The sequence below is a fragment of the Nelumbo lutea genome, chromosome 1 (assembly GCF_056320005.1).
Source record: "Nelumbo lutea isolate HS-2025 chromosome 1, American lotus-T2T, whole genome shotgun sequence".
NCBI classification, from domain to species: Eukaryota; Viridiplantae; Streptophyta; class Magnoliopsida; order Proteales; family Nelumbonaceae; genus Nelumbo; species Nelumbo lutea.
In genome coordinates this window covers 21404286-21418180 of record NC_142684.1, presented here as the reverse complement: position 1 = coordinate 21418180, position 13895 = coordinate 21404286, and the positions used below count along the sequence as shown (strand labels likewise).

The following is a 13895-nucleotide window of genomic DNA, read 5'->3' as shown; positions in this document are numbered from 1 at the left end:
TAAGATGATTTGGTCACGTGCAGAGAACACCATCAATAACATCAATTAGAAATAGTTTATTACAAGTTGAAAGAGGTAAAAGGGCTAGGGGTAGACGAAAAAGGACAAGGATAATGATAAAAAATGATTTAATCATTAATAATTTAACAATGGATATAACTTTAAATAGAACAAATTGACAAAATAGAATTCATGTAACCAACCCGTTGGAATAAAGTATGGATGATGATGATGAATACATCATATAATTAGTAGCTTTACTCACTCAAAACAAGTTTCATGATTAATCCAACATATTTGTTTTCAAGACCTAGTGACTATCTAATGAAAAACAAAAAAGGTTACTTACTTTTTTTTTTTTTTTCTTTTGCTAAGCAGAATACAACTCATTAGATGGCATCCTTCTTATACAAGTCACGACACAAATCCCCTGATGGAGATAAGCATCTTGTGCTTCATTTTGACAGGAGTGATGTCGTCTTGGGTCCAGGTTTACTTTTTGCCAAGGAGAATATTCTCTATCATTATACAAATTCTTTATTTCCAAAAAGGCTGAAGTATTTGTACTCTATTATGTGATAAAAAGATGATTCTTTTGATAAAATTTTATTCCAGTTTCCTTCTATTGTAAATAAATGCAAGCGGCTCCAACCCATATTCTCTATCAGTATACAAATTGAAATTCTTGATTTCTAAGAAGGCTCAGTATTTGTACTCTATTATGTGATAAGATGATTCTTTTGATAAAGTTTTATTCCAGTTTCTTTCTGTTGTAAATAAATACAATCGACTCCAACCCACAAAGTTCTAAAAACTGGACCGGATACAACCGTTTTGAGGACCGGTTCTTAGGTCAAATGGTTCGACCATCTGGTTCAAATGGATGACATGTTCTGATTTAAAAAATAAATAATTAAAATAAAAGATGGCAAAAATTGTTATCTGGGTCAATGGATCGACGGCTTGGCTGCCCAGATCAATGGGTTGCTGATCAAATCAACGATTTTTGGCCCAATAGCAGTTTTAGGGTGAAATGGAACCGATTGCCTGACCGGTTCCTGGGTCAACTGGTCCGACCATCCGGTCCAGTTTTTAAAACCATGCCAACCCATATTCTATATCAGTATACAAATTCTTGATTTCTAAAAAGGCTGAAGTATTTGCACTCTATTATGCGGTAAGATGATTCTTTTGATGAAGTTTGGTTCTAGTTTCATTCTGTTGGAAATAAATACAGGTTACCCCAACCCATAAAGTGAGGAATAATTAGCGGAAGTTTCTCACGACTGCTTTGGCAAAATAGTACACAAACTTCAAACTCAAAGAAATGACAAAAGAACACAAGTTTCAAACTCAAGAAGGAAAAACAGGTACTACCTATTATGAATACTCCAGGTAAAATAAACATATGCAACGATGGGAGCGAAGATTCAACCTTTATTACTGAATTGAGAGAGTATTTGGATACATTTTAGAATATGAAAAATTAAGCTAGCCTGACCTGCCTTTCTGTGGGAGTCGGTAAACACATCATTGTCTTTTGCAATCTATGAATATCATTTCTAACTATTAACTTATAATCTGTACAGATATTTACATTTAACTAAGATCAGGCCAGTCTTTTCATCTACAAGACTAATTCAAAGGCTTTATAGTTCATAGGGCCTTCTGATCTAGCCTTTCATTCCAATTTAAACAGCGGATTAAGCTGCGGAACCAATCACCAGTTTGATCAGACTTGTTGATTGTTGGCAGAGGGTGCTCGCTCATAGATATTCGGACAGAGTCTCCTCTTGAGAGCTGCTGCCTTCTCTTCCCATCAAACGACACCCAAGCATTACTTCGTGTATCCTCTGGGATCTGTTGAATTCCAATACAGCTTGCAGTTAAAAAAAGATTTGAGGAAATATTTGAAGACATTAAAATGGAAAATACTACTAACAACTAACACAAATTCTTCTCACTATTCCCTATTAATGGGGAAAATTTGAGCCACAAAACCCTTTCCAGGTGGTCAGATCTTATCATCTTAGGTATGTATTACAATATTAGAAGTTTCAGCAGCCAATGTTTCCTGTTGAAGACATTAATAAAAGAATGGCCACAGGATGATGTAGAAAATGAAGATTGCACAGGTCACCATTTCCAGAGGGGCCCTGGTGTATAGATTGGAATTGCCAGATAACACCTCTATGTGGAAGAAACATGGCAGGTTCTGTATGGAAGCTATGAGGAAGGTCAAAAGAGGCATAGCCCACAGAAGGGTGCTAGGAAGAAACAGACCACACTACAATCCAGGTCCTAACATACAACCCAACTTTCTAAACCCATATTTTAGCAAAGCCTTAGACAATATGATTGGCTCATCAGTCCAATCATTGAAAAAAAATGTTCTGTCTAGATACAATATCTCAAGACATTCAAGGGGTGCACAGTAACTGCCAGGTTCGAAATTCAAGCCCAAAACAATGTAGTAGGTTAACTTGGGCCAACCCGAGTTGCACCCCTGCTGCCAGGTGGCTCCCTTTCCCATAAAATATCTGATCCTTGCATCTCCTTCAACCATATTTTTACAGGAATAATCCCGCAAAAAAAAACTTTAACCTTTTAAGGAGTTGGATATTTATTGACTGCATATTTTTTCAGATGATTCGACTGGAACGCGTGCCATTGCAAATTTAGGATCATATTTTAAGCAGGTTATGTACACAAGTCAACCAGTCACCAGTTGAAAGAAAGAATTGTCTACTTTGATGCCTAAGAAATTAAGAGCCAAATATCATATCTTCCACTAAACAAAGGTGCGCTTTTCAGCTACTACATAAAATACATTGTTGGGGTAATATAAAGGAATTGAGAATTTCTCACTTGTGCTATTAGAAAATATACTTCAGGATAAACAGAAAAGGACTTTTAAAGGGAAATTCGTTAATCAATAAGAAGAAAATAAAGAAATACAAGAGATGAGAAAAGGAAATAGAAAGAAAAGTCCAGAAAATGGGATGAGAAACAAAGACCAAGAGGAGCAACAATGGTTAAAGAAATACTACAGAATTGCTTACGGGATGGTATGTTCTGGCCGAATACTTCCTTAATATTCATTGATAACTGAAAGAATTTAATAAAATAGAAAGAGAAAGTAGTATAACCATCAAGTGACCCAAAGAACAAAGGGAATAAACCAACAATCTTAGCAAAAGACAAGGCATAAACTGATCTGAAACAAAATATAAACTGTGTTGGGAGGATGATCACTAAGACAACGTACTCCTAGCCTTATGAGACTACCAGCTAAAGAATTGGTCAATTATAGAACCCCAGATGAGATATGCACATTGAAGCCAAAGATCAAGCCTCCCAAACATGGTGCCTAAGATGTCAGAGAAATATTTCATTTTGCAACTGTATTGGTGTTTTTGCATACTTCCAGGTGAAGGTAATTAGTTTATTAGAAAATACAGTTGGTTCCTAGGAGATTTTATTGTTTGGTATTGATGGTACCAATGGAATCCTGAAGAATTAAAATCGTTTTTCTATGATAAAGGATGCCTGCGAGAATTTGTTTAAAATCATGATCTGCAGCCATAATAAAAAAGTCTAATGTTGAAACTAAGAGGGGCATAAAAATGTCAGTAGTTTCAACCAATAGTTGCTTTCAACAGAATAGAGGACGGAAATAATGTCAGTGCTTGAGCCTCTTTTTCCTGGATGGGAAGAAGCATGCCAAGTGTACATTCAGAAAATTGAAAGAGGGATAGAGAAGACATCTAGGGATGAAAATCAAGAACACCAGAGATGCCAGGGGTAGGAGAGTGGAATTAATATGGAGGAGCATAACCTCCTCAGCTGGAAGTCTGGAACATGGTGAAGCCAGGTGCATTGGAAGGCAAAGGTAGCACATTTCCAACTTCAGTGGAAAAGGGGAGAAATGATTGTTTCTCCTATTCATTAAGTTTGGTGCTTTTTGTAGAAGATGTGAACATTAATAGACTGTTTACTGTTGATTGAGATTTTCTTTTTTGCTTTGGGTTCAAGCTCTTCCTGGGAGATTTTTTTTCCAGATCTAAGACATTATTATTGGGTCCCGTTTTTTCTTTTCATTTGGCCAGCAGGGAGGGGGGGCACAGGCATGTATACTGCTTGTACACTCATTTTCCTTTGTTAAAAAATTCCAGAGCCCCTCATCCTAGGGCTCTGAAGATTAAACCCATAGGCACAAAGAACAAGGTTCTCCAGAAAGTTTAGTCTTAGTAGCATCATGTTTTAAAAAGGAGTTGGTTCGATTAAGTTTAACCAAACAAGGCCTATTCTGTCTTACACCAGTATTCAGGAAATTGATCTAAAAGCATTCAATAATTCTTTCCTTTTCCTGTTATAATCCACTGTTAAATGCACTCTTGGTGTAACATAGACGTGAATACCACTCTGACAGATTATTCGCTTTCCTGTTCTATGTTTTTATACTTGATTTAATGCAGTTCACCTCATTACCTTTGAGGTTTCCAGGTCTTGCTTGCTCTTTCTGAGAATCCTTGATGATTGTGTAATTTTAATTCTCTCATTCCAATTTCTAATAAAATTCGTGGTTTTACCAATAAAAAAAAAGGAGCATGCATTATAATGTAAAATCTGATTTATAGGATATTCTAGTAGAAGCCCCACACCTGAGAGCATGAAACAAAACAAACGACGTTAATCAATTTTCCTTTCTCCCTGTTTTGATCATCAATAGTGGTTTAGAGATATCAGTTGCTCACCTTTAATTCAAGCTGGGCAGAATCTGGGAGAATGACAGGTCTAAATGAAAGGGAGTGTGGACATATCGGGGTGAACAAAATACATGGAACATTTGGGTGAACCTGTGATACAGATCATCCATAACATGATTACATAAACAGGACTAATAAAGAAGATTAACAAAAAAAACGAACATAAAACAATGGCAAGGGCAAATGGATATTACATGATCTCAGTCCATTTAAACAAGAGTAAAGGTACTAAGCATTTAACAAATTTGAGATAAAGCTCACAAAAATAATCAAATTAAAAATAAACCCTCCCATAAGGAATAACATCTGAATATGAAACCTAAAGCACCAAAAGAGAGATTTCATTTATATGATACTGTGATATAATGGTATGCTTGCTAATTAACTCCCAGAGATAATTGTGTGATCACTAGTGCGTCTTACATAATAGAATGAAAAGAAAGTGAAAGTTCACAAAACAAAATTAAAATATTCCTTGTGACACTAGAAGGCCAAATACCTGAAATCTTTTGGTCTAGTTATCAGTCCAATGATTCAAAATTACAGGATTTGGCCAGCCAGTAACCTTGCCTTATATCAAGAGATAATTTCTAGGGGCGAGTTCATTCATGTTGTTTTCTGGGTAAAAAATATCAGAGAAACAGAACCAGAAAGGGAGAAGAAAGGAGAGAAAAGAGGAGAGACAAAGAGAATTCTGGGGTAGCCACCAGTCATTAGTATTTATATTAGGGCGTCTCAACTAATAATAAAAGAAAGGAAAATATAAGAATGCCCCCTGCGGCACTAAAGAACAGAAAAATAACAAGAATTAAAAAAGGGGGCTAACTAACTAACTGATTTCAACACTACCCTTCAACTTGGGACATAGATGTCAATCATGCCCAACTTGTCACATAAATCATTGTTCCGCATATGATGTAATCCCTTGGTAAAGATGTCTACAAGTTGATCTGTGGAACTGACATATGGAGTGCACACTTCCCCAATTACAATTTTTCCCTAACAAAATACTTGTCGACCTCAATATGTTTAGTTCTATCATGGAGAACTGGGTTGGCTGCAATGTTGATAGCAGCCTTGTTATCACAATACAATGACATGGGGTCGTCAACAGGAAACCCCAGTTAATACATCAAGTTCTTTATCCACATTACTTCAGCCACTCCATGGGACATTGCTCTATACTCAGATTCAGCACTGGATTCACCACAGCATTCTGTTTCTTGCTTCTCCATGTGACTAGGTTCCCTCCCACAAAGGTACAGTACCCACTAGTGGACTTTCTGTCATCAATTGATTCGGTCCAATCAGCATCTGTATACACTTCAATCTTCAAGTGTGCATTTCTTTGGAATAGCAAACCAGCCCCCAAAAACTTCTTTAGATACCTGAGGATTCTATCGGCTACCTCTAAGTGTGTGGTCTTGGGGGCATGCATGAATTGGCTAAGAACCCCCACAGCATAAGCAATGTCTGATCAGGTCATGGACAAATATAATAGCCTACCCACAAGTCTCTGGAATTACTTTACATCCTTGATAGTCTCACCTTGGCAATCACCTAGTCTGTGGTTTAAATCAATGGGAGAGTCAACAGGCTTAACTTCAAGTTTTCCTGTATCCCGTAACAAGTCTAGGATGTATTTTCTTTGGGATATGATGATCCCCTTTTGTGAACAGGCTATTTCAATTCCAAGAAAATACCTCAAGGGACCTAGATCCCATAGTTTTCAAGGCACCAAGGAGAGGCTAGGCAATAGGGGGGGCACCTTGTCACCTAGGCATCGCCTAGGCAATGGACTTTTTTTAAGTAAAAATCGCATATCCTAGGGTAGTTCCCTAGGTTCCATAACCAACTTTCTTTAATAACTATCCATAATTTTCATAAGAAAATTATAAACTTTATGTTTAAGTCTAGAAAATCAACATATTTATGAGAAGAAAAAGAAGAAAGGAAAGAAAATTCAAAAAATATAGGGGCTGAACCCCTATTTTTGTTATAGGAAAAGAAGAAAAGAAAAGGTGGAAGAAATATGTGTTGATTAGACAAAATTTTAAGTTCTTCCCTTACTTATTGGTTCAGATTTTGAAGTCATTGAGTGTTCAATACAACAGTTAGCAATGTTTGTGTTGATTAAACCCTAAATAAGAAAATGATAAAAAGAAATTAGTTTAAAAACACAAAAAATGAATACTTTTCTTTAATAATGTCTATTTTATAATTATAATCTCAAAAAAATAACAATATAAAAGTATTTTATGACACAGTATGCAAAACTGCTAGGTGACTGGGCGAGGTGAGCCATCAAGGGCACCTTGTCGCCTAGGCGTCACCTTGGCAACTATGCTAGATCCTTCACCTCAAATTGAGTGGCTAGGAATTCCTTTAGTCTCTGAAATTCCAACTTCCAATCGCCTGTGATCACTATGTCATCAACATACACAATCAGGACTGCAATTTTCACTTCTCCTCTTTTCACAAATAGTGTATGATTGGCCCGACACTATTTGTAGCCAATCCGTTGCACCGCTAGATGAAACTTGATAAACCAAGCTCTTGGTGACTGCTTTAGTCTATACAAGGACTTCTTCAACCTACACACTTTCTGCTCTTGGTCTTGGGCATAGAAACTAGGAGGTTGCACCATGTACACCTCTTCTTCGAGATCACCATTCAAGAAGGCATTTTTAATATCTAACTAGTGGAGATCCCAATCAAGGTTAGCAGCAAGAGGGAAAAGAACCCTGATAGAATTCATCTTAGTAACTGGAGCAAATGTCTCTGCATAGTCTATTCCATACACCTAAGTGAACCCTTTTGCCACCAAACGGGCTTTGTACCTTTCTGCTATGCCATATGCCTTGTGCTTTACTGTAAAAACCTACTTGCACCCTACCAGTTCCTTACTCACAGGAAGATCCACTAACTCCCATGTACCATTTTTATGCAAGGCATTTATCTCCTTTCATTGCATATGTACATCCAGGCAATGAAAGAGCCTTTGGCACATTTTTAGGGATAGGGCATTATCAATGGAAGAGAGGAAAGCATTCAAGGAGCATGAGATATTCTCATAGAAGACAAAATGGGAGATAGGATGTTTGGTGGTACAAGACCTAACTCCCTTCCTTTATGCAATAGGGATGTTAAGTTCATTGGCAGATGAAGAATCAATAGCAATAGGGTCAGGAATATCAACAGGAATTATAGTACCTAGTTGGATAGGATTTGTCCCCGGTGAATTTGATGATGTTGGTGGTACAACTTCAAGTTTCTCCATAGCTTTTGAACTCAGTTGGCCCTTGCGACGATGAAGTGCTACCTCCTCTACCATTACCTGAAGCAGATGCAAAGGAAGTCGAGGCAGGAGGAGCAGAATCCATCTAGCGAATTGTCCTCCCATATAGCTTTAAATGGTCATGGAAAGAGTTAATTATATCTTCCTGGGGATCGGATCCAAGGAGGCTGGTAGTGGTAGATTGCTGAGATTCCTGTAAGGCTAATTTGCTCTATTGAACTTTTTCTGACCTTGCTGTCCCAGCTTCTTATTCTGATCTGATTTTTTACTCAACTTCTGAGCCCATTTTGGTTTCCCATGGAGACCCCAACATGTATCACTGATATGTCTAGCTTTATGACAATGATACACCATAACTTATCCTTATCATCCACCTTCCTCTAGAAGTCACCCTTAAAAGAATTGTTGCCTCCTACAGCCACACTCCTTTTTTCCACTAAGGCAATTTGTTCCCCCTCGGAGTTATTCATCACATTCCGCCTGCTCTCTTCGGATTGTAGTAGGGCATACACTTCTTGTACTGAAGGAAGTTCTTTACTTCCTAATATCTGAACTCTAAGAGACTCATATACCAGGTTCATCCCTAAGAGGAAGGCAAAGACCCGTTGCTGGGAAACCAAAGACTTGTAGGCCTTACCATCAGCATCACACTTCCAGTCTATATTCTGATAGTGGTCCAGTTCTTTCCATATCGAGGTCAGATCTTAGTAGTATGATGAGAGACTCCGCTCCCCCTGCTTACAAGTAGAGGAAGCAGCTTGCAGCTGATATATTTTGGCATAATGGCATTGCTCTGAATAAGTAGATTTTGCCTGCTCCCAAATCTCAACAGCTGTTTCATCCCACATGAACGTCTTCCTGACTGGAAGCAGCATGGAAAGTAGCAGCCATGACATCACCATGCTGTTTTTTTTATTCCACCTGTCATGCTCTACACCCTGAGACTTCGATTCTTTGGTTCTACATTAATATAGCCCACCTTCCCCCTGGCAGTGATGTACAGTATGATTCCCCTTGACCATTCTAGGTAATTGAGACCATCAAACGGTATCATAGCCATGGGGAAGCTCATGTCAAATCCTCCACCCACTCCACCTTGACTGGAAGGCCCACTAGACACACTGGAATCCTCAGATGACATGGTAAAAGGTCTGATTTGACAGTTCAGTTCAGTCACAGTTCACTTCAATTCAATCACAATTCAGCCACAGTTCAGTTCCACAATTCAGGTAAGTCGGTCCTTAGTTCAGTCAAAAAAGGATTTTAGGAACACCACACACATTCAAGGAAACAGTTCAGAAGCTAGGCAGCCCTTATATATACCCCTTCATCCTACTTGGCACATAGGTACTATAATTCCCCAAGAAATATTAGCAAACCACTGTCACACAGTCACAGGTCATTCAGACCTACACCACCCAGTTGTATGTTAGACAGTTTTGTATGCCCTTAGCTTCAATCTGTTTTGATGTACTTTTGTTATTTAGTGGAAATAAATAAAGTGCATGTTTGATTCTTGTTATTTGATTTAATTCTGTGTAAAACCCTAAAACTGGACATTTATAGAGACTCATGTTAGTTTTAAATGTTCACAGCCGTTGGATAAGTCTGGGGAGATTTATCCTGCCAAGGCTGATACTGGTGTGCCACCAAGTGTTGGGATGGCCTGTCTTAGCCATTAGGGTAAGACCCGAGGCACATGCAGTGTGGGATTACTTGAATCCTTGAACCGGACCAGATTTCCAGTATTGCCCTGGACCTTGGAGATAGATGGGCAAAACTGGAAAGTTACACCTGACCCCTAGACTCGATTATGACATTTCACTAGGTGTTGGATCAGGCTGCCTTTGATATGCCAATCAGTGAGATCCTTAGCGGGGATCAAAACCTGGGTATGTTGGGGCAGTTTAAGAATTCATCTGAGTGGGTGATCATAGTGACAGAATCAGCCACTTTGTCAGACAAATGGTAATGATCGGGAATGCACTCTCTCTGATGGAAACCAAACTGCCGGCAGTTGATTTCAATCGTTGGAATTTTGTTTTGCAAAATTAATATTTATATATATATATATGTACGGTTTCGAATTGTTTGCAAATGGTTTTAATTCCCGGGATCCATGTGAGAGGAGAGTGCGGCACTGTTCCTTGCAGCCGAGGGAGAGGTCCTCTCTTGTCGGGCAGTGCTTGATCATTAAGGGCTGAGAGGTTAAGTGTAAGACCATTGAGGATAATACCTGATGGGCTAATCTTGCACCTGCCCACAGTCCCTGGGTTTTTATAAGATGGCTTGGCCCAGGGACCACTTAATGTAAGTGTTGGGCCCATAGGGTCCATATGATGGACTCAAGGGGTTCATTGAGCTTTTCAGTGAATTCGGCTGGGCCTTGTATTAAAGGCTGGGCCGAACCCATGTGGTGGTGTGTAGATCAATGCTTGGGTCCCACGCCATACAAGGAAGCCCAACTGGGCAGCAGATTGGAAAGTAATTAGACACTGAACACTTAATGGGCCAAAAGCCCATTTCGAGGTGGGCTGATATGATCACCCATCCATGGGGCGAATTTGAGATTAAAGTTAGTAAAAGGATTGGGCCTTTAGCCTTATCCACTCTTAGAGACCAAATTCAAATTAGATTTGAATCTGGTAACCTCCTGATAAGATCAGGAGTAAGCTAACTCTATCTGTAGAAAAGGATTAAGATTATCCCCTATCCAAATACTGATTTGGATTGGGATAACTCCTAAAAAGGAGGTTTCTTAATCAAGAAGAAAGGAGGAGATTTCGAACCACCTTGAAGAGGTATAGGATATCTCCTGCGAATTCAGATCATATTTGATTCATACTCCCCAGAAAAACAGAAAAAGCAATTCAGCCTTTTTCGATTTGGAGATCTCCTCCTGCCGCCGCCATCTGCCATTGCAAGATTAGATCTTTGCAGAAAAGAAAGTCAAGAAATCTGTTCATGACATCAGTCTTGCAAGAAAGACTGAAAAGGATTCAGTGTTTAGTACTTCCAGAGGATTCTTGTGAAGGATCCAGTGTGTAGGACGCACCCTGCTGGTTCTGTTCCATCCACAGCTGTGTCATCTTCAGCAGGAACGGATCTTGGAGCATTCTTTGGGCGTGAACACCAACTTTGGGAGATACTGCTTCTCCGGATCAGGTATATTCCTCCCATTTATCTTTTGGTACAGATCTAGTTTGATTATGGTTCAAGTAGGATCCTTGAATATTGTATTCTAAATTTAGGGAATATGATTCCCAGTTGGAAGAAGGTAGGAAATTTTTGAAATTCGCCCACCCATTCCGCAACCTTTATGGCGTCCATTAGATGGATCCTACCATTCTTTCAGTGGTATCAGAGCCACAGGTTTGAATCTTGAACCAAAAGAAAATCAGATCTGACCCTGCGCAGATCGATAGAAGGTGTTCTATCAGGATTTGCGCAGATTGTTTTTTTTTATTTCAAGAAACTGTTTCTTGTTAAGGGCGATTGATCTGAAATTAATTTTATTAAATCCAAAATTTATTTAGAATTGTTCTTTATTTATTTTGATTTAATGGACTGTTCGAACCTGGAGATCGCAGTGCAGATTTGGCGCAGATAGTCTGCGCACCCTTTTTCTTTCTATTTATTTATATTCGGTTTGTAAATAATTTTTTTTTATTTTAGACTGAATGTATAGGATTTGATCAAGAATGTAATTAATAGAAATAGGATTTCTGTTATTTTTCTTGATTAAAGAAGAAGGAAGAAGAAGGCGGCGCTGGAGGTTTGCAGTTGGAGAAATCGCTTTCTGCGATTTGCAGTTTGTGAAACTGCAACCCTTGTGATTAACCTCTGTTTTGCAGGTGGTGCGAACAGTCCATAGTTTGATTTGTGATTGTTTGAAATCAAAATTATTAATTTCAGATCTTTCATGAATTAATTCTTGAATTAAAAATCAGTTTTGGATCCTCTCGGACTAGATTGGACCAAAACTGTTTGGACCGAATCTGGGGTTCGATAGGGACTGTTTTTCAGTCTGTATTTCTCACACTTGCTGTTCCAAATCTGATGTTCAATTACAAGGATTAATTCGGCCCACCTGTAAAGCCCAGTTTTAAAGGGTTAAAACTGCAAAAGGCCCATTACTGTGAGACAAGCTGTATGGGCCAAACTGCTATCTGCGATTCAGCCCATACACCTAGTAGTCAGTAATTGTTAATGACTTAGTTTTTAAATGGGCTATTCAATGGGCTTTACAGCAGTTAATTGATTGGATCAATTCCTCATTTACATGTGATGTTTGGATGTTTGATGTGCTGCGACCATGGGCCATAAGTACTTGGCCCATGAAGACTCGTTAGTGGCTCTTGCGCACACCATGGCTGAATGCACATCATTGCCATAGTGTCCTTCAAGGTCATTGGATGACCCCTCTTTGCTTGGTGGGCCCCACAACCCTGAAAAGGGATGCGTACGGAACCCCTAGCCGATTAAGGCCCACCAGAAATCTGACTTTATGAAAATCAGTGGGAGCCACTCTGGTTTGACCTAAATTAAAACTAGGGCGTTTTTGTTCCCTCCAGCAAATATGAATGCTTGTGATAGGGAGACCCATGTGATGGACTCTCTAAAGGCCTTCCGTCATTAGCACAATAATGGGTCCTTCAGTAATGAGGAAACGCACCATAAAATTTGGCTATCCATTTGTTGTTGGATCTATTAGAGTGTTTCATAAGATGATAGGGGCGTCATAGACCGATGTGGGAGGGGCTTCACCAGAAAATGGGAACTCTCTCACGGTACCTTGGCGTAACCTGAATATGATGGGTAAGCACTCACTGGACAGAAAGGTTTACCTGAAAACGGCTCTGAACCTTGTCTGACAGAGGCCAAAGGGAAACTCATTTGATGAGTGGATATGATCCGTCACAGAAAGGTGGTGAGGTTATGCAGCTGAAACAGTTGGCTTCACGCACCCCATGTGATTTCCCACATTTCCAGAGACATTTCGTCGTCTCCGTCACTGAGAAAGGAGGGAAATCTCAGAGATGAACAAATGGGAATGGAACATAGATTAAAAGCCATATCTATGTAGGTAACATGAATCAAACTAAGGTTGTGGACTAATGATTTTGCTATTTCATCAGAAAATGGCAAACGGTCAATTTGCAAAGCTTCTAGACGATAACAAGCTTAAGGGCCCAAACTATGCCGACTGGTACAGAAATCTTATGCTGGTCCTAACTTCCGAAAAGTTAGACAAGGTAGTGAAAAATCCTGCACCGGAACGTCCGGGTGATAGGGCTTCTGAGGCCCGTAGGAGGGACTACCAAGAGTGGGAGGATAAGAACTCCCTAGCCCGCTGCTTTGTCGTTGCTTCATTAGACAACTCAATACAGAGGCAGTTCGATCAGATCGAACTAGCCAAGGACATATTGGACAGTCTAAGAACAATGTATGAAGAGCAGAACCGTTCTACTCGACAGAAGGTCCTGAAATTGTTCATGACCGCGCAGATGACCAAAGGGCAGAAAGTTCATGACCGTTGTCTTCGGATGATGGGTTACATTAACGAACTTGAAGCTCTTGGATCCGGGCTAGATCTTGGCACGCAAGTGGATGCCATCCTCAATTCTTTGCCCTCTTCCTTCAATGCGTTCACAATGAACTACAATATGAATAAGCTGAATGTCAGCGTCCAGGAACTCAGCAATATGTTGCAGAGAGCCGAGGATCTACTCAAGAAGGATGAGCCTGTGGTTATGCTTGCTGAAGCTAACAAATCGGGCAAGAAAAAGAGAAAGGCAAAGAAGCCTCAGAAGAAGGCTACCAATCCT

The 13895-nt window shown here is 39.4% G+C and overlaps 1 protein-coding gene across 3 annotated transcripts in view; it reads right to left on the bottom strand.

Moving 5' to 3' along the window:
• Positions 1-1419: 1419 nt before the first annotated feature.
• Positions 1420-13895, bottom strand: part of NADK2 (NAD kinase 2) — a 61229-nt gene continuing 48753 nt past the window's right edge. For 2 of the 3 annotated variants that reach the window (XM_088977679.1, XM_088977690.1), the window contains 2 exons: positions 4758-4859; positions 1420-1860 (listed from right to left, as the gene is read on the bottom strand). In XM_088977679.1, coding sequence (XP_088833805.1) covers positions 1657-1860; positions 4758-4859 — 306 coding nt within the window. In that variant the 3' untranslated portion in view covers positions 1420-1656. The remainder of the gene's footprint in view (positions 1861-4757; positions 4860-13895) is intronic. The other variant, XM_088977701.1, reaches the window with a different exon arrangement.